This window comes from Corvus brachyrhynchos, unplaced genomic scaffold, assembly GCF_000691975.1.
Source record: "Corvus brachyrhynchos isolate BGI_N302 unplaced genomic scaffold, ASM69197v1 scaffold103, whole genome shotgun sequence".
Taxonomy (NCBI): domain Eukaryota; kingdom Metazoa; phylum Chordata; class Aves; order Passeriformes; family Corvidae; genus Corvus; species Corvus brachyrhynchos.
In genome coordinates, this window is record NW_008237436.1 from 5640129 (window position 1) to 5659202 (window position 19074).

General features: G+C 35.6%; 1 protein-coding gene across 1 annotated transcript in view; it reads right to left on the reverse strand.

Moving 5' to 3' along the window:
* Positions 1-19074, reverse strand: part of PAN3 (PAN3 poly(A) specific ribonuclease subunit) — a 66678-nt gene that overhangs the window by 44496 nt on the left and 3108 nt on the right. The window contains 4 exon segments of the mRNA XM_017731377.1: positions 241-402; positions 8739-8801; positions 10914-10984; positions 13012-13078. Of these exon segments, the coding sequence (XP_017586866.1) occupies positions 241-402; positions 8739-8801; positions 10914-10984; positions 13012-13078 (363 nt within the window).

Here is a 19074-nt window from a genome sequence, read left to right on the forward strand (position 1 = left end):
TTAAATGATTACTTTTGCTCCTTTTCCTCAGATTATACGAAAATCAAGTAAAGTACATAGCTCAGCAATGGGTGAAGATAGCATCTCCAAATCACACTCTTAAATGGCCACTACACCTATTTTGTGAAATAAATATTTGATTTGATCTTAACTCATGGAGTAACTGTTTCTAACATTTCCCAAAATTTAAAATAAAACATCCAAAATACTGAAAAAGTGACTAGTAAAAAATAATTTTACCTGTAAATTGTTTTCTGTGACTCTGTTCCACCAAACCATATTGATGGGTACTCCTGTTTTACACCTGTCAGCCAGACAGCCAATAGGGTTCTTTGATTTTCTTGCTTTTGATCCCACCGGAACTATCCTCTCATCCAGCATCCCCAGTCGATACTTCCTGGGCTATGAAAAAGAAGGAGAGAAACCAGGCCACTCCTAACAACCCTCATCTAAAGCTACACTAAAATAGGTATTACACTGTGATATGATTCTGGATTGGTGGAATAGGAAACAATTTGCAAGTAAAATTTAACTGAGACTGTTTCCTTTCAATCCTGACTATGGTTATAATAAACAATGCTTAAAAAAAAAAAAAACACCAAAAAAGAAAATAAAACTTCAGGGACTACTAATTATTTGTAAGCAAAACCATCCATCATGAGTCAGCCACTAAGAAATGGACATAAATTTGGGAATTCTGTACAAATAAGGAATTGTTTAAAAAAAAAAATCCATATTTTCAAAACAGATACCTTCAATCACATCATAGTAATGAACACCTCCCTTGAAATTTCTACCAAACAAATTTTAAATTCAAATTTGCCATGATTTATCTCCTGAAAATTTGCTTTTAAAAATCAGGTGGAACTGAGTAGCCAATTGCAGCAGAACTCAGGGGAAAATATTTCTCTCAGGTTAATGTTTAAAAAAAAATAACTTCAGCTACCGTCTTAAGTGAAAACAGACAAGAATTAATACGACAAATGCATTAGGAACTGTCATAAAATTGAGAAAATACACATTTAAGGAAGTTAACATGCAGGAATTACTTGCACTTCATTAACAGTGACATTTCTATTACATTGGCAGTGATCTCTACAAATGGAACTATTTATAGAGAATAATATGAACATTAAATTCAAAAGGCACACTGTAAAAAAGAAAATCTGTTAAATACTTTCAAACAGGTAAAGTACAGAAGTTTTCCAGATTTCTCTGTGCTTTCAAACCTATGCGTATCTACCTAAACAGTAAATATCAAAAGAAATATTTTAGCATCTATGCATATTTAGACCTTTTATACCAATTATATCAATGACTGGATCAAACTGCAGGGGTTGGCTGGTTTTCTTTTGCTGTGGGGTTTTGTGTGGGCATTTTTATGTGACAGTGCAACTATCATCTGGATAAAGATCACTATGTAATCAAAGCTTAACTTACCTTTATTCAGATACCTACTTCACCTAGCACCTTAGAAATCTTAGCAACATGTACCTTCACACACATTTTAGAAATTATTCCTCAGGAAACAAGGCAAGAATCTAACTGGAGAAGACTTCCCACTCACACAGAAACAATTTGTAAAACACAGGACATAACTACCATAAAATGGCTGCAAAAACAAAACCTAAATAGATTCTCTCCTCTACTTCCCGGAAGCCTTTTAGGCTGAAAGCTTTGGAAAGAATTAAGACTCAGTAGAGTCAACAGTACCTCATTTGCCTAAAAAACCCAAACAAACCAACTCCTCCAAAAAACCCCACAAAACCCACAAACAAAACAACAAAAAAACCCCAAAGATACCAACATGGACTATGAACTACCAAAGGCAATAAAGTTCATGGAAGAGTTAACCAACCTTAGTAACAATCAACAAGACTGAATTTTACCATACCAATTAGAAATCTGTGATGGGTAGCACAAAGTCCTCCTGCAGTTCAAACACACACCTGATCATGGTAAATCTAAGTATCAGTTCTTTATTTGGAGAAACACTCAACTATTGGGCAACTTATTTCAGTAAATCAGAAAGACTACTAAAATCCTAACCTGCAAAGCTGTAAGGTCTGAGAAGCTAGACATTCGAGCAAGATTTGACTTCAGGGCAGGGTTTGAATACAGTATGTATTTCTCTTAGGCCAACTATTGGAAATAGCACAATGAAGAGTAACAGTTTCCATGGAAGCTTTCCATCTCTCCCTGCTCTACCAAGTGCAGGGGCACAGTCTGCCTCAGACTACTGGACTATAACCCAGTGCCCAAACATACTTCCATTCATAAAGGGTTCTTCTAATCTTCCATAATAACTGGTTTTGCTTTTGTCTACAAATATTTAAAAAAGGAGAACCAAAATGAAGGAGGAAATGAGCCAATCTGGAAGAAGGCTATTTTGGTTCAGATTCCAGACAACAGGATGAAACTGTATTTTAGGCCTTATGAAGGACCATACTGATAGCTGGGAGACAAAAAATGGTTAATTCTAAACCCTAAAGCAACATAGAGACAATATGAGTTCATGTTCCAGTAGTTTTTGGCCTACTTGTATTAAAAAATGGAATTAAAAACTGGATGAGACCAAAATAAAATTTTTACTTTCATTACCCATCATAAGACACTAGGGGATTACTAGGACAAGATTTCATTATTTAGACAAACATTAGAAGATGGAATATACAATATTAACATTTGGAAATAAACTTTAGTCTATCTGCACCAAAGTCATTTTAAATAACACTAGTTCTCAGTGAGCAAAATGGAATCTGAATTTAACACATATCAGAAAACAGTATCTGCCAAGAGGAAAGATGCAACAGAAGGGAAAGCAAATAGAGAAGTTTGAGAAGTTTAAGTGTATCAACTTTGCTACATCCTTGACCTCTACACAAAGTAGGAAATAAAGCAACACAAAACAGTTCACCTTAAAATGAGCAAGAACTCATCAACCACTGATTATTTCTGAACTTATATATGCACATATATGTATATATATGAACATGTAAATACATCTACCTAAAACACAGAGGGCATGATGATCTGGACTAATAAACCAAACTTTTATGCTTGGGGACAATTTCTCTTGGATGCTTACAAAAACAATTGCTCTTTTGCCATCCCTACAGTCCTTCCATGAGGTAAAAAAACTGTTCAGATATAGTAATTACTGGCTGCAAATGTTTACATGAGGCAGGGAACAGCTAACCATCTTTAATTGCTAGCAACAGCTTAGCTTCCCCCAGGGTGAGAAGGGTAAGCATTTTCAACCGTAGCTAATAATTATAACCCTTGCCCTGCAGAACCAAGCTGCTGCCAGCAATTAATGATAGGGACCTACTGGTTGACACAATTATTAGGAAAGATAAACCCCTAAAGTCTGAAAAACATTACACTTGAAACAAAAGAAACCCATTCCAAAACCAAGTTCTTCCTAAGTAGCATCTTCACATGAGAACACTATTAACGATTATTAACTTCACTAGCCCATGCTAGAATGTATTCCTCAAGTCGGTTTAATTACTTGGTTCTCATTCATTCAACAAGAACTTTGGGAGAGTGTTCAGCAAGTCTATTTTCTTCCTACTATTTGCTATAACAGTGTCTTTGCCCCTAGCTCCTCCTGTTTCAAGAACAGCAGGCAGTATCACACTTCCTTTTTTAAATTCAGGATTAAACTGACCTCTAGTGTAAGATGTTCCATGGCTATCCTAGAGGAATACATTGAAACAAGAAAATATTTACAAACATTCAAACTGTAAAGACTTCCCCATCTAATAACTTTCATGTAGTATTTAAGTCTAGATAAGCTGACAAACTATACAATTGAAAAGTTTTCTTCTACTGAAGATCTGCAACTCAATTTTTTTCGGGATCATTAAGGTCCCAAATTACATTTCTGTTCCTTAAAATGTGTTTAGCTCTAGCAGGTTTTGAATTTCAGATTTACAAGACCTTGTTAGTACCAAAACATACCCAGTGAAATCTGGCATACAAAAACATGAGCAGGCTCTAGTCTTTCAAAGTCTGTGAAGAGTCTGAGCTATGGTAATGCTGTCTATATGCTTCTACTACCAAACCAAACAGCAGCGATCTTAAGCCTTCTCCATCGCAGGCTAAATGAAGCAGCATTACCTTAAATTACTATAGCTAAAAGGTATCATAGAAGCATTAGCTAGGGCTCAACTGTTGCACATTGAGTTGACTGTATCTGCACATACAAACAACAAAAAAATATTACATCATCAGACAGAAAAGATCAGCTATACGACCTCACACTTGCCTTGTACTACTGAAACCAAAATTAAAGTGAGATACACAATTTTAAATTTCAAATTTAAAATGCTGACTTTTGGAAGACTTCATTTTTTAAAAAATTAATAGCAGAGAGACCATTGGAAAAAGAGGTTAAATACTCAGTTTACTGAAAAAGAACCAATTTCTGTTTTATTATGCCTTTAAAACTAAAACCAAAATAGAAGTTCTTGGTGTCATTACTGCTATTTTCACCCAACGATCATAGCTGATTAGCTGGAGTAAGACAGTACTTGAAACACCCAGCCATGGAGATGAACTTCAATATGTTACTGAGCCCCTATACAGGCACAATCGACCAAGAAGCACCTTAATTATGAATACAACTCTGTAACTGTGTTCAGTAATACACAGTGAAGTGTTACATCTGAACATTAGTTATGGTCAACAAGAATATCCTAACAGATTTGTAAGATGGAAATATGAAAAAGAAAAGCTGTCTTTTAAGTTTAACTTAAGAGTTAAGTTTTGTAGTTAATAAAGCTGCAAAACCCCTTCACACGGATTGGGTTAATTGCGAATCAAACTACCTTGGTACTTACTACTACTTTTCCTTTTCTACAACCTCCCACGGGTAGACATGCAGACCACATGTTTTTTGTATTTCAGCTTCTGAAGGTTGGAACCAATTTTTTAATTTTTGATATCCACATAAAAATTGAATAGGAGCTTGGTCAACAGCTTAAAAATAATTGTGTGGTTGGCAGGTATTTGTTGTTGGGTGGAGGGTTTTTCCCCTTATGAAAGAAAGAAGACTATGCTAACATTTATAATGCTTATATGTTTATAATTTTGAAGTTTCCAATACTATATATGGAGATTAGATGCATTTAACAGACTAGCCACCCTTCCATCCAGATTGCTTATGAAAACTTGGGTTTGGCTGGGGACAGAATTCCACTAGCTCAAAAGTATCATACAGAGAGAAACAAGAAGGATTCTTCTACCCAAAGAAAACTTAAGTGTGCCATTTGGCATTGAAATATGTCTTATTCCAGAGCAACACATCCAACCACTGCAAAAAAAAAAAAAAAAAATTCTTGGTTTAAGCAAATTTTAGAGTAAGACATGCAATAGATCAGGCACTCTATCATGCATTTTAAACCATAGCTAAGGGAAACTTTTCAGGTGAACGTACTAAAAAGGTTTATTTCGTGAGTATATATGCTGAAGACATGAAAATCTTGAAGAGTTCAGAAGCAGGAAAACTGACATATCAAATCTTCTCACAAATTCTGCAGTCTAACTAGATTGGGATGAGATATGAACTACCACCACAACTTTAAATCCTGGCATGGATGTAGTTATACCAACAAAGTTCTTTACTAAGAAATTCATATCACTTGTTGAATTGATGTAAACTGGTGGAAAACCAAACTTTTTTCTACTACCATTAAAGCAGATAGTTCTAACTGCAGTGCAGACTTGTCAGACAACCACCACCCCATGATGTACTTTCAAAAATTCCATTGCTAAATGAACACTGTGAGCAAAACACAGGTTTTTGTCAGGTTTAAACGTTTCTTTTACATTTCTAGGACAAATTTTTGTATTACTTAGCAAAAAAGTGGGAAAACAATGCACAGTTACCAAATATATAGGTAAGAGGGTTAAAAACTGATGCAGTTTTTACTCTGGTCTTTAATAAGCATATGATTTCCCCAAAGTGGTATATTTTCTAGCTGCTTTAAATATTTGTACAGCGTCTTCAACTAATGTGTGCACAAGTTTAAAAAGTTTTTAATTATTTTACTGCAGATCATTCTTGAAGACTACATACGCCTTGGCATAGAAAGAATCAAACAAAGCTTGTAAACATAAGCAAAAGCATCTCACATATCAGTTGCATTTGAAGTTATTTGACTTCAAATACAGAAAAGGATGAGGCAACAAAATGTAAAAGCGTTACATATTTCTAAAGGGAAATGCTTTTATAATTTGATTTATGTATCACAATGATCACTAATGCACAAAAAAAGCAAATAATATATTCTCTCATGTCACAGTTTGAAGTGAAAAATACATTTATCTAAGTAGTAATAACTAAAATAGCAAGAGCAAACAACCAAGGAACAATTCCAATAACTATCTATTCCAAGGAAAAATGTAAAGTAAATTAGATTATATTATATCCTTGTAACACATTTTAGACCACAGTACTACCTACAAACAGTAGTTTTCCCAAAAAGCATAGTCTTTCTGCACTGCTGCAACAACTTTTTTTAGCATGACTTATCCACTAATGTTTTACTATTGCAGTATGGGTGCATAAATCCCAGAAGGAAAAATTCAGGTTTGAAATATACATTTAGCCCAGGTACATTATACAGTTTGTGCAGCCATAATTCTGTCTCTCACAGTACAGTGACATGATGCTTGATCATTACCCCTCAACTTATCAGAACATGATTTGTGCTTCTCAGATTGTATGCAGGAGGCTCTGAAAGGTGAAAACTGTCTCGACACATTTTCATTAAAAGTACATTCAGCAAGACCAAATATGGCACACAGGGCTTTTTAATGAACACCACTGAACTAGATAACGATCAGGTATCGGAGGTGTCAAGATAGAGCTGGAAACAGGAAGCTGGAGAGAAATACAGCTTCCCAAGAGGTAACAAAACTAGATGAAAGGCAGGACACTCAAAAACAAAATAGTAACCATTTAAGTCTTAAGAATTTAATATCCACAGGATTTGAAATTATTGGTTTCTTTTAACTTGAGAGGTCAAGCTTTTCTCATCCTCATTAAAAAGCTTGCATTTATGCAGACTAGGCTTACAGGTAATCTTTTGTTTCAAATAATTTTCTATGCACATTTATTACTGCCGATCAAAGTAAATTAATTAAGTCTGCTGTCCAGTCTCACTTGCTGTAAGTCTCCGCAGTAGGCACTGAACAGCTGCACCCTGTTTGGGGTGAACTTCAGTTCAGATAATCTCTCCTATACTTTCCTTTCTAAACTAGAGTTTTTGACCTTGCCTTTATTCACCTAAAATAATGGAAGGCATTCTAGAAAAAAAAAGCCTTCAAAACACATAAACAGCAGCATTAAAATTGTATTTGAAGTTGTTCAGTACAGCAATTAGTTCACCCCTTGCAGCCTGGGAACTGAAGTTACTCTCACCTTAATGGACCTCCTCTAGGTGTGACTGAACAATTAAAAAAATGAAATGGAAATAAGTCAGTGTTAGAAACTTTTTGTAAGAGTTCAGTTTTCATGAGGATTGAAGGTATGAAAAAACAAAGTAAAATGTAAAAATAAATGCTTTTCACTACCTTGTAAGGCTGACCAGTGACAAGTACAGGAACCTTTTAGCCTGGATTGGTGGCAACAGTCTCAGAACAAATTTAAACAGAAGTTTCATAATATATTTTCTTCTTGGTGCATTAAGTTGTCATGTCCCTGGCAGCAGATTCTGATCAGTTATGTCACACAAGCTTTTATGAACTGTTTACCAGAACCACCAAAAGGAAAGCAAGAATTTTTCCAGACAGATCATTTCAGGTTTAGAGAGGAGCACTTTTCTAGATAATGGCTAAAGTCAATTTAGGAAAAACACCCAAGAAGTTCAAGTTCAGAATGCCATCCTACTTTTAACAAGCATAACATGTACTTGAAGAAAAAATTAAATAAGCATGACATTATTCTTGGGAAAGTGTGTTAGTCTATTACTAACTCTAGCTTTTGTTCCATGCTTCACAAATCCTATTTGTGCATTGTAGATTAATACTTACCTAAAAATCTCTTATAGGAAATTCACTTTAAGGTTGCTTGTCTTACTGCATGTGGAGTTACAACAACCGGACAGTAAATCCAGAAGGTTTTACAGTTGACAGAACCTCCACCAAGGCTCCATCTACAGAAATACTTAGCTCCTTTGATTTCATTTTAAGTATCCTATAAAAATGTCTTTAAATAGTAATCTTAGCTTTCCTGAAATCTAAAATTGAAATGCAGTTTAATAATTTCTAAACAGAGATAATTACCTCAAGAATGTTCATAAAAATTCAAGGACTATGTTTACTTTTTAAACAGAAAGCAGAATATCTCTAAATATCAAATAATCAAAAGCAAAATAAATAGCTCAGTCATACTAACTAGTTTCAAAAATGCCGTCTAATTAAAAAGCAAAGGTATTCAGAATTACAATCATCAACTTATCCTTAGTATTTTATTGATATCAAATATTCTCCATATGGCTTGCCCATTGTTAAAGGGCTGCCAGCATAACATGATCAGCAATATCAAGAGACAATCAATGAACTTGCTTAACACAACTACATAGAACATGCTTTTACAGAAACTATTCAGTTTTACGTGACACAATCATGCTATTTTTATAAAATTCCAAATAACTTAATATGTCAAAATATTACAAATTAGAATTGTGATATTTCTAAAAGAAAGCAACTGTTCTTTATTCACTTACCAAGACTGTATTATATCTGTCCTCCAAGTCAGTGATAAACGAAGGAAATGCTGGTTTTGCCAGCTAGTTCAGAACAAACAAAACCTTAGAGTTGGGCTCTTAGTAAGATAATGGAGAATTTTTTTCCAAACAGTAGATGTTGTAAACACCTGCATTTGAACTAGTCACCAAGGCTCCCTTCATACAGCAAGCACTGAGCACTGGCTTGATAAATCCCATTGTTCAAGCTCTAAACAAACCCCAGTTAATGGCACAGAGGGGAATCACGCAGGTTTTTAAACACCTGGCTCTCAAGCATTTAGTGCTTTTAAGGAAATCACTTACTACAATTTGGATATTGTAATAAAAAAATACTAAAAATATTTTAAAGCTACATCCATGGCTATTTGCAGTGTATTGACTGGCAGCAAAAGTCAGTCAGTCACAAAACAGTAATTAATTTCTCATAACTTTAGCCATCAATTTTTGTTCACTTAAAGCAATCACCAACATCTGGTCATTTCCAAAGTATTTTTCTTGGTGTGAGCTAAATGTTTCTTTAAGCTACTCATCTCTCTCTGCTGACTATAGAGGGAGCCTGGATGCCTAGATTTACACAGCTCAAGCAATATTTTACGAAAACTCCCCCATTACTAGAATTTAACAACCTTTAATAAAAGCATACATTACAAAATAGCAATCATAATAAAAAATAAATTATTAATATGCAAAGAAAACTACAAAATTCTTTCAACTAATGCAAGTTATAGCAGAAGTGCTAACTAGAAAAAAAATCCAAGTTAATCAATTTCACAGATAAAACTTACTCTTAATACTATTTTAGCAGCCAGTGCCTTAATTTGCTTCTTTTTCTTGAGGAAAAAATGGACCAAGTCAGAAAGCACTCTGAATTAGTATTTGAGCTTTGAGATATTTGTGCTTTACAATAATTAAACGTTATACTGCTTAACTTTTGAAGTAATTTTTAGAGACAGTGGTCATTCCTGCAATACTTCTGTTTCATAGCTTATTTTCTTTGGTGCATGTGGTTCATACACATAAGCACAAGTTTACACACACGTACATACATACATACGTGTATATATTGGCTCTCAAAGCCTATGTTAAGGAGGAATGTACAATTATTTTTCATTTTTACCAGCCTTTGTAAATGGATAAGCAACACATTTATAGTTCTTTACATCCAACTTTCAGTGCACTGTACTGGCATTAAGGAAAAGAGCAATGCAGATATTCCATGTACTTTGGATACATCATAATACTAGAAAATTAATGTTCTACAACAGCACTTATATTTAAAAAACAGTGTGATGGACCAACTCTAGCAATTATCTTTAAGCTCAATCTTCACCTGCAGGAATAATACAGAACATGCTGATGTAGCCTGCTTTCATTATTTACTACAGGAAAGCTCAGGATAATGTGGCTAATATCAGTGAAAGTAAAATTTAATAACTGGTTGGAACAAGATAATGTCTGTTTGGTAAGTGACAGATCACAAAAATGAGAAGGAACTCTTGTGCAATCAAACTTTTGTCTCCTATTCCAGCCACTGAGAGTGTAACCGGAAAATACCACAACCTGCTCAGCTGCAGGTCAAAGGTACTTAAAGACGTTGTCTAGCCCTCAGCAAAAGAAAGATTTCTCAATACAAATTAGAGGGATGGGAAAAAACCCCAAACCCTCGCTTCCCAAAGATAACAGTGTCTTTTAAACTAAATGCATTTCAAACTGTAACTGTTTGAAAATGAAAAGAAAATGAAGAAAATGAAGAAAAGAAAATGAAGAAAAACTAACTATAATTGTTATCACATAATGTACAAATAAATGGGAGAATGATTCTTAATGTATTCTGAACTTGCTGCCATAAAGGCTTGCAGGTCACATGTCCCTTAGTAGAATAATTTGTTTTCAAATTCAATGGACTGCATACTACATTTCATATTCTATAAACTTCAGTTTACAAGTGCCTGGAGTATTTCTTAATAGCAGCAGGAGTCTGATGTAGCAAAAATGAAGCAGTAAGATCTTATTTATATCAGCAGCAACATATTGAAATAAATCTAGTAACATCAGAAGAAATGCTTATTTCATGTAGCATTTCAAGTTATTCCATATCTTCTTCCCTGTCAACTCATATATAAATACGCTACTTAAGATTTAGTTGTTGCCTACCTTCCTCCTTTGAGACACGCTGAGGGCAGCAAAGTCATTAAACAAGGATGAATTTGGTGAAGTTAGTGGATCTATAAAATCAATGTAAGATCAATATGTTATATATATACACTACTAGAAGAAACTCTGTATTTTTTAACTTACATCTGTATGGAAAAAATCCTTTTGACAAAGCTAAGTTTAGCAGTCACACTGCTAAAACCCACAGCATTTATTAGATTCTGTGCAACTGCTTAATTGAAATGGTGCTCATTAACAGAATTCAGTAAGTTTAATTGCTGTTGACACTATTTAAAGTCCACCTAACATTTCGCAGCCTTCATCTGATCAGAAAACCTGTTTTAAGTGCTTCTTATATTTGCATGTTATTTTTAATCCTGTAGATGATACATTAGAATGTTTCTAATTCACCAGAAGATCCTCTGAAAGGGCTGACAAGCATTGGCAAGTGCATGAGTTACCATCCCTAGGGGTATCATGTAAATGTAGTACTGAGGGACAAGCTTTAGTAGTGCACTTGGCAGTGCTGGGGTAACAGTTGGACTTGATCTTAAAAAGCCTTTTCCAGAATAAAGGATCCTATGTGATCTCCAGCTACCTGAAATTAGCAATCTTCTGTGTAACAGGTCTTAATGATGTGGATTTTGCTTGTCTTGTCACTGTTTTGCACATCCAATTTAAATCAGAACCAAGCAAAAGTCCGCATTTCATTAATAACTTTTTATTGCTTTTCTTTGTTCCTATTCATCATTTCCAGAGTTGAAGTTTCAAAAACTGTGTAACATTCACAGATGCAACTGAAAACTGCATGGCTAAAACTGTCAAATTAGCAATGACTGCCAGCTGTAAACATCGGTGTTTTGATGAAACACTTTCTTCAACATTAAATTCTTAGAAGACAATTTATCTTAAATTTGATCAACAATAAATATTCCCTAAAAGGGCAATTCTACAAGAGAAGCATGGCTTGGCAGAGCAAGGGGGAGAGAGAGGGGGAAGGATCTGAGACACAACAATATTTAAAGTGGTTTCCAAAAGTTGGTCTGGTTTCTCTCCTTGACATGCATCACCATTACTATTTGGCCTGTCACAGTCAAACTCTGACTGCATTTAAAACTGGAGACCTCCATTGCCTTGAATAGCTAATTGTTCAGTGGGACAAAAGTAGCAGACTCAAAGCCTACTGGAAATAAACTAGGAAGAAAAAACAAAGAAACACCCACAAATTTCGACTTTCAAGCAAGTTCATTTTACAGTAGTTACTACCATGCTTAAAAAATTATAATCCTAGTAAGTAGACTAGCTGCAAGGTCAGATATGCAAATGTAGTTCTAGAGCATAATTTACACAGCAATTTTCAAAGCAGAAATTTACTTTAAATGTATATCCTTGCCATAAGGAAGCAATACCCTCTTCTTTAAAGAACTTAATTTAACAGCTACAGCTGAAATAATCTGCAGTGATTCTCAAGAGCCCATTACAAAGCTCAATACACCCTCCACAATAATTTAGCGAGTATGTAGGCCTCCACTATCAAGACATTTTCTTCAGCTGAAAACCATGTATATAAAACACGTTCCTAAAGCAAGGCAAAAATAAGAGGCAAAGTACTGCTTGCAAGACAAAATAGCTATTAAAAATCATCAGTTATGTGACATTTATAGGTATTAAAAATCATCAGTTATGTAACATTTCACAAAATCCACACACTCTAAATTTAAGGGAAAACACCTGTACACTAATCTCACACAATAACTTCTCCAAGAAGCATAATAAAAAGGGATACTATGGTGAAGCAACATAAATGCTTAAGCTATCAGTGCTTTACAGTGGATATTCAAACTAACATTTCACTTGAAGTGACAAGACTGCTAATGACTTTTTTTAGTTTTTTCCCCCCACAGCAAAGAGAAGCTTAAAAATTTATGAGTTCAGTAACACTTAAGCTTTCCATTATACACTGTTAAAAAAATAAAGTTCTGCTGTATCTCAAATAAAATCAGAGAACAAGTTAACACTTCCTTAAGCCTCAGTTTTGTGAAAGTGAATCTCAAATTTTCAAACATACTTTTATATGTATTACTTTAAACATACTTACCATGGCCTGCATACTGCTTGGCACTGTCATTGAGAAGGCTAGGGGAGCTGCTGCTATTTGTCATCCTCTGCAAAAATACAAGATGAAAGTGTACATGTAAAATAAAGCTGTAACAGATTAAGTGAGGGCATTGGGGACAACCTTTAAGAAGTTTTAAGGACAGACTATGAAACTTGTGCTCATTCCCCATTTAGTAAATATGCTGAGCAAACAGACTTATAATTAACAAAAATGTTTAGTAAAATAAAGCATTTTGCACAACAGAAATGCAAACCAAAAATTACTGTATATTAAAATTAAACACTATCTTCATTAATTTCTTCTAAATGAGAAGTGTCTACCAAGCCTATGGTTCTCTTCCTGCATGTTGTGAAAACATTGGATAACCCAATTACTTATCTCCTTAAAACAGTCTTTTACACTGCACTCCTGAAACAACTCCTCCCTTTAATAAACTATCATCACAACATGAAACTTCTCCCATGAAAAATACTTAAATTAAGTATTTGATAGATTCTTTTTAAAAACAAAAGAACCTTTTGAGACCTTTCAGCAAAACATCCAATTCTTCCAAGTCAGCAGGACATCTGAAACCCTTTTAACACTCCTGCTAGGCTCTCCTTGCTTTTTCTACATTCCTCTAGGGATATCAGCGAGCAATAAACTGGAGTAAAGAGAAGCAGTGCTGCTCTAAGAGCTACTGCTTCTTTGATAGAGAAGTTTTAAAGTGTCTCTTTTTACTCCTGCTTATTATTTTATTTCACCAGCCTCCCAACAGGAAGAAACAGTGTGAGAAGTAAAGGAAGGCAAGGTCAGGAAGCGTTCTTCATCACTGAGAGACAACCACTAATTTGTTAAAATACTCCCTGGCATGCTTTTGGCACACATCAACCCGGAGTCTCCCAGCCAATTTCCAGGCACTATTCAGCAGTGAAAAGGTTTGAGAACCCTTCAAATAGACAGTTTGCATGCAGACTCTGCTTCAGTGGGTGAGCACACACCAGCACAAACAGGCCATTTTGTGCCAGCTGGCCCTAAGCAGCAAGGAAAGTTTCCAGGCATGTTTCATCTAGTAGTCTAGACACAGAATGACTCAAAACTGGTCACTGGAGTCGCTCTTTATGGTTATTTTTTTCCGTAGCTAGTCTCAATGTTGGTGGCAAAGAGCAGGAAGCTTACTATGTTATGTTCCAATGCCATTTCATCTAATTGTTGACCACAAAGATCAGTATTCTGGAACAATTTTGGTAAGAACAGAGGACAACCAATAGAAGCTGTAGCACTATCCAATTTGGTAGATCTGTAAATCTACTGCAATTCAAGTCTCCCAACACTTGCAGTTTTCAGAGCACCACGAACTTCACCAGAAGCTGCAGCTTTAAAATTTGGATCTAAAAGAATAGACAGTGTAAAGTAGCTCTTATGTGGAATGCTTACACATGTAAATAGCATATAAACCTTCAGCTTTTTCAAGACTTCAAGCAAGCTGTCTGCTACATGCTTGTTCCCTTATTTTGATGTCACCTGTCTCATGCTCCTAAATATACTGAACTGACAATATAAATATCACTAACTGCTTAAGTGATAAATACTTAATTCTATACACAAAAGGCATGCATCTAGTGAAACAAAGTTGACTTATTTTTACAAAACAAGGTACCACTTTGAGAGACCCACACTAAATTGACAATCTTTGCCCAAATTTAAGGAAGCTCATCCTACTGCTCAAAATCATCAAAATAAGAAAAAAAATACATCAAAATCATTTCTGGATTATGGTAGCTCAAGTAATCATATGCCATATTCCCTTCCTAAGCAATGGAAAGAAGTTGAATCGTTTTCCACAAATACTTAAAAAGCATCCCTGTTATGCATCTTTTTTTGGCATTTGATACATCCACATTGACCCTCATAAAGCAAAGGGGTTTAAGAAGAAATTTCCTCAGGCAAACTTTCAGATATGCACAAAATTTGCCCAGGGGTAGATAAAAATAGTATTAATGTCTATTTATAATACCAGATTTAATAATTTTAATGCAAAAGGTAACAATCTGTTGAAATAGGAATAAATATGATATTGAGAGCTGTGTTGGTATCAAAGCTGGTTAAGCACACAGGCTAAAATTGGAACCAAGTATTTTTATTCCATCAATATTCTCTATCCTAGGTAAAGGAGTTAAATATTCAACCAACAGACTTTCAATGTGAATAGGAACCTGAGACGATGAAAACCAGCGCTGACACGATCACTGAGAACACAGTGCACACACAGCAGAACGCAACAGAGCACATTGCTCTGGATTCTGAAAGCACAGTGCAACCCAAATCTGTGAACATCAAGTGTGCTTTTAAAACATCAAGTTCCCATTCAAGGTGCAAACATATCTTACACACACCAGGATTCTGAAAAACCAAAGCTTGGCAGCTCTCGCCTTAACAACTGCTTGTAATCTGTACCTTGAATAGTTAGAAACCTCTACCACATTCATGAATTTTTTGCTTTGCTCACTTTTATTACACATGCATAAGCTTCTTACCTTAACATTATTCATAGAATACCTGCATGTAATCAGTAAAGGCTTTTTAAACTGTTTTGATATTAAGATTTCTACCACACCCAAATGCATTTAGTCTTAATGAAGGTTACTCCTGTGTCTCATTTTTACCAAAAAGATTTTGAAATAAAAAAAAAATTAAAAGAACATACAAGTGCTGTTTGTCATTTGTGTTTTCCAGAAGGCAGTTTTGATTTTAAATAACACTTCTCAACCTCTTCTAATGATGTTGAGCTATTTTTCATACAAACTGAATTTCAAGAAGACTGTAAGCACCTCAAGCCTAAGGGATGAAAGCTCCAGAAAAGCAAAAGCAACCATTCACAGGGAAAGAAAATTTAATATTAAGCCTGACAGGGAAGGTAAGAACACACATATGAGAGCTTCAGACTGTTTTAGTACATCAGGGCTTTTATCACATGGAAGTTAATGTAGAAAGACAATTTTGTCATAACCAAGTGACACACTCAGTTTCACAAACTTCTCTTCTCTGCCGGCCTATTGCTATGATTTACTGAGGTTCTTTAAATACTACTCAAAATTCAACTAGGATGGCTGGCATACATCCTGCCCCTCTCCCTTCAAAGGAATTAAAATGTTGGGTGTTTTAGCTTTTCTTCACAGGAGGGATGCTCCAGTACCTGCACCATCTTTGTGACCCTTCATTGGGCTCTCTTCAGTATATCCATGTCAAGTGTTACAACAAACACTCTCACCTTCTAAAGGTACACACCACCTTGCCTCCACCCTTCAATATTCAGTAACAAACCCCAGAATTACAGCTGCACTTAAGGCAAGTTTGCTTTATTTTCATCTCCCTCCACTAAAGGCTATATTACAAAATTCTCATCAAGATAAAACATGAATAAAACTTTGATGCAGACAATTACATCTAATTTTACGTAGCTTATAAGACTTATCTTGAAGTGAGTGTTTTTCCTTTTTTCTCCACCACTTCTTATCTCCAAAATACATAAGAGATGATATTTATTCTTTTTGTCTCCATATTCCATGTCCTAACCCTGAGAAAGTAAGGATTTTCCTCATGGCCATTCCATGGTGCTAAGCATACCATCTCGAGTATTTTGCAGTATGTCATAATCTAGACTCTTCACCTTACTACTGTTTTACTGGAACTATATTTCAGAATACTTCTTTATAGTTTTTAGAATAATGTTGATTGGAGCACAAAAAGTCATTCTGCAAAAGATTGATTTGTTTGGCTGTGACATTGTTTAGTTGTCAGATTCTCTGACCTAAAAAGGGTGGTATCTTTTGCTTTTCTTTTTAAACAATCCAAAACCTGTCCTTGACAGTTAACATGTGTGGCACCATCTATAGCACAATCCACTCAAATGCTGAAACTAAAGCAACTGGATTTCCTCAGAAAGCATTATGAAAACAACCGCATAATTTTATATTTAAAATAGCACATCTGTAGTAGCACTCAGTTCTCAACAGTTAAAAACTGAAGACATTTACAAGCTTCTGTGCTATGAGGAGAGTTTTATTCCTTGACTGTTGGCAGATGCAGCAATGGCAACAAAGGTCTTCATGTTTATTCAGCTGCAAGGCTTTGAAGTGAGCATGGTTGCTACTTCTCAGGCTATTCAAGAATGCTTAGTACACCAACATTTGCATGGTGAAAGCAAGCAAAACCAATTCTTCTCCATTGCTTGGCCTTGCCAATTTCAATGCTGAAGACTGTCACCCCCTTATTATTTTGATTAGGGTGATTTACTGAGAACTTTACATTCTTCCTTGCTATGTAACCTGCAGTCTGATGGAATCCACATAGTCATAAATCTCATCCCATCAAAATAAAGAAAACCAGATTTCTGTGAAGCAACATGGATGAAGGCACCTTCTACTGTTTTATGCTCTTACAACCAAGTTGCTCAATTCTAGTGAAACGTTTAAAGTTCTTAACATCAAGATACTTCTGTGCCTCATCCTGCTATAATACCCTTTTAACAGGCCAACATTATTAAAGCTTCTTTCTGCACCACCTGCGTCTTTGGTTAAGCCACAAGTTAGTCAAAGGGCAGCACTAATCCCAGAGGAACAGTGACACCAGCCAACCAAGCGGCAACTGAGCAAACAGCCAAGCATTACAGGCATCCCAGCCAGCCAGCTCCTGCCTCCTCACTGCTGGGAAAGCCAAAAGCAGTGAGCTGCTTTTTGAACCACACCTCTGACTGTCTCTGGGCAGCTGCTGCTATGCCAAAAAGAAAAAGAACAGCTTTGAGGACAGCATGCAGCCTGTGGGCCATGTGTTGTGCAGGTCTGCTCTGCAGTCCATTAGCGTTACCTAGAGAAGGGGAAAACAGAAAAAAAGTGCTTTGATAAGATGGAAGACAATACTGTTAATATAGTATATGAAAGCATATGTAGATTCAAGGAAGAAGAGACACATGAAACAAAACAGTATTACGGAAAAACACAAACCAGTGAGGACAGAAGACTATTAATCAATAGGAAACCAGGTTAGTAACAACAGAAGACGACAATGGGGGCCAAGGAAAGGCTGGCTAACAGCAAAGACCTTTGAAGTAGGAGGAGTGGAAGATGAGGCAAAGAGATAGCTTTCAGAAAGGAAGAAAAAGGAAGAATTAGAACCATGGCCACTTCAAAAATCCTGCCTCTTCTTAACTGTGCTGAGTATTTTTACTCTGTTTTCCCCACTGCAAAGTGAGTATTGCCATTAATTGCATCTTAACCACTAATCTAAGCCCAAAGATATGTTTAAGATCTCATAAAATACTCTTCCACAGATATAAATAAAATCTGAAAGTCAGAAATAGCCATTCTACAGAAATGTTGACAACTATTCATCTACATTATTTATGGTCAAAGCAGTACATCCACTCCCAATTCATCATGATGTTAGCCACTTCCCTCCCTTTCGCTGCTTACTGAACACTGAGTCTTAGCGATCAGGCACTGCACACAAATGTGGTAATTGCAAACTTTGGATATAGCTTTGCTTGATGCAGTTCGGTTCCGTTATATATGCATTATGATAACCCCAACATATACAATCACACACTCTTTTCAACAAACCTCTGTTTTATGTGCTGCACATGACAAACACATTCTGGAGATTAGATAGGAATAGTCCCGACAACTCATCAATTGAATACCTGATGATTATGTTGAGAGGTATCTAGTGAATAAAACAAGGACAGCAGAAAGACTTTCATGGTAACAGAAATGAGCAATACCCAGAAGGGACTGACTTTGTTACTATCTTTGCTAGAGTGAGGCCAGTGAAGCAACATGAACCAAGTATTTTACTGGTGGTTATTAATTCCATTCCTCACCTTCCAACTGTAAAGATTAGTTTCAAAAACTCAGGTCTCTTGTTTGCCAGCACTGCTAGGGCATTGTTTGTTTAATTGCCATCCTTTTCCATCCCATGCATCTATAAAATGTAGACTACTTTATTGTTTCATAAGGAAAGCATTCCACAAAGTTTGATGGAATAATTGCAACGGCACCCGAAAGT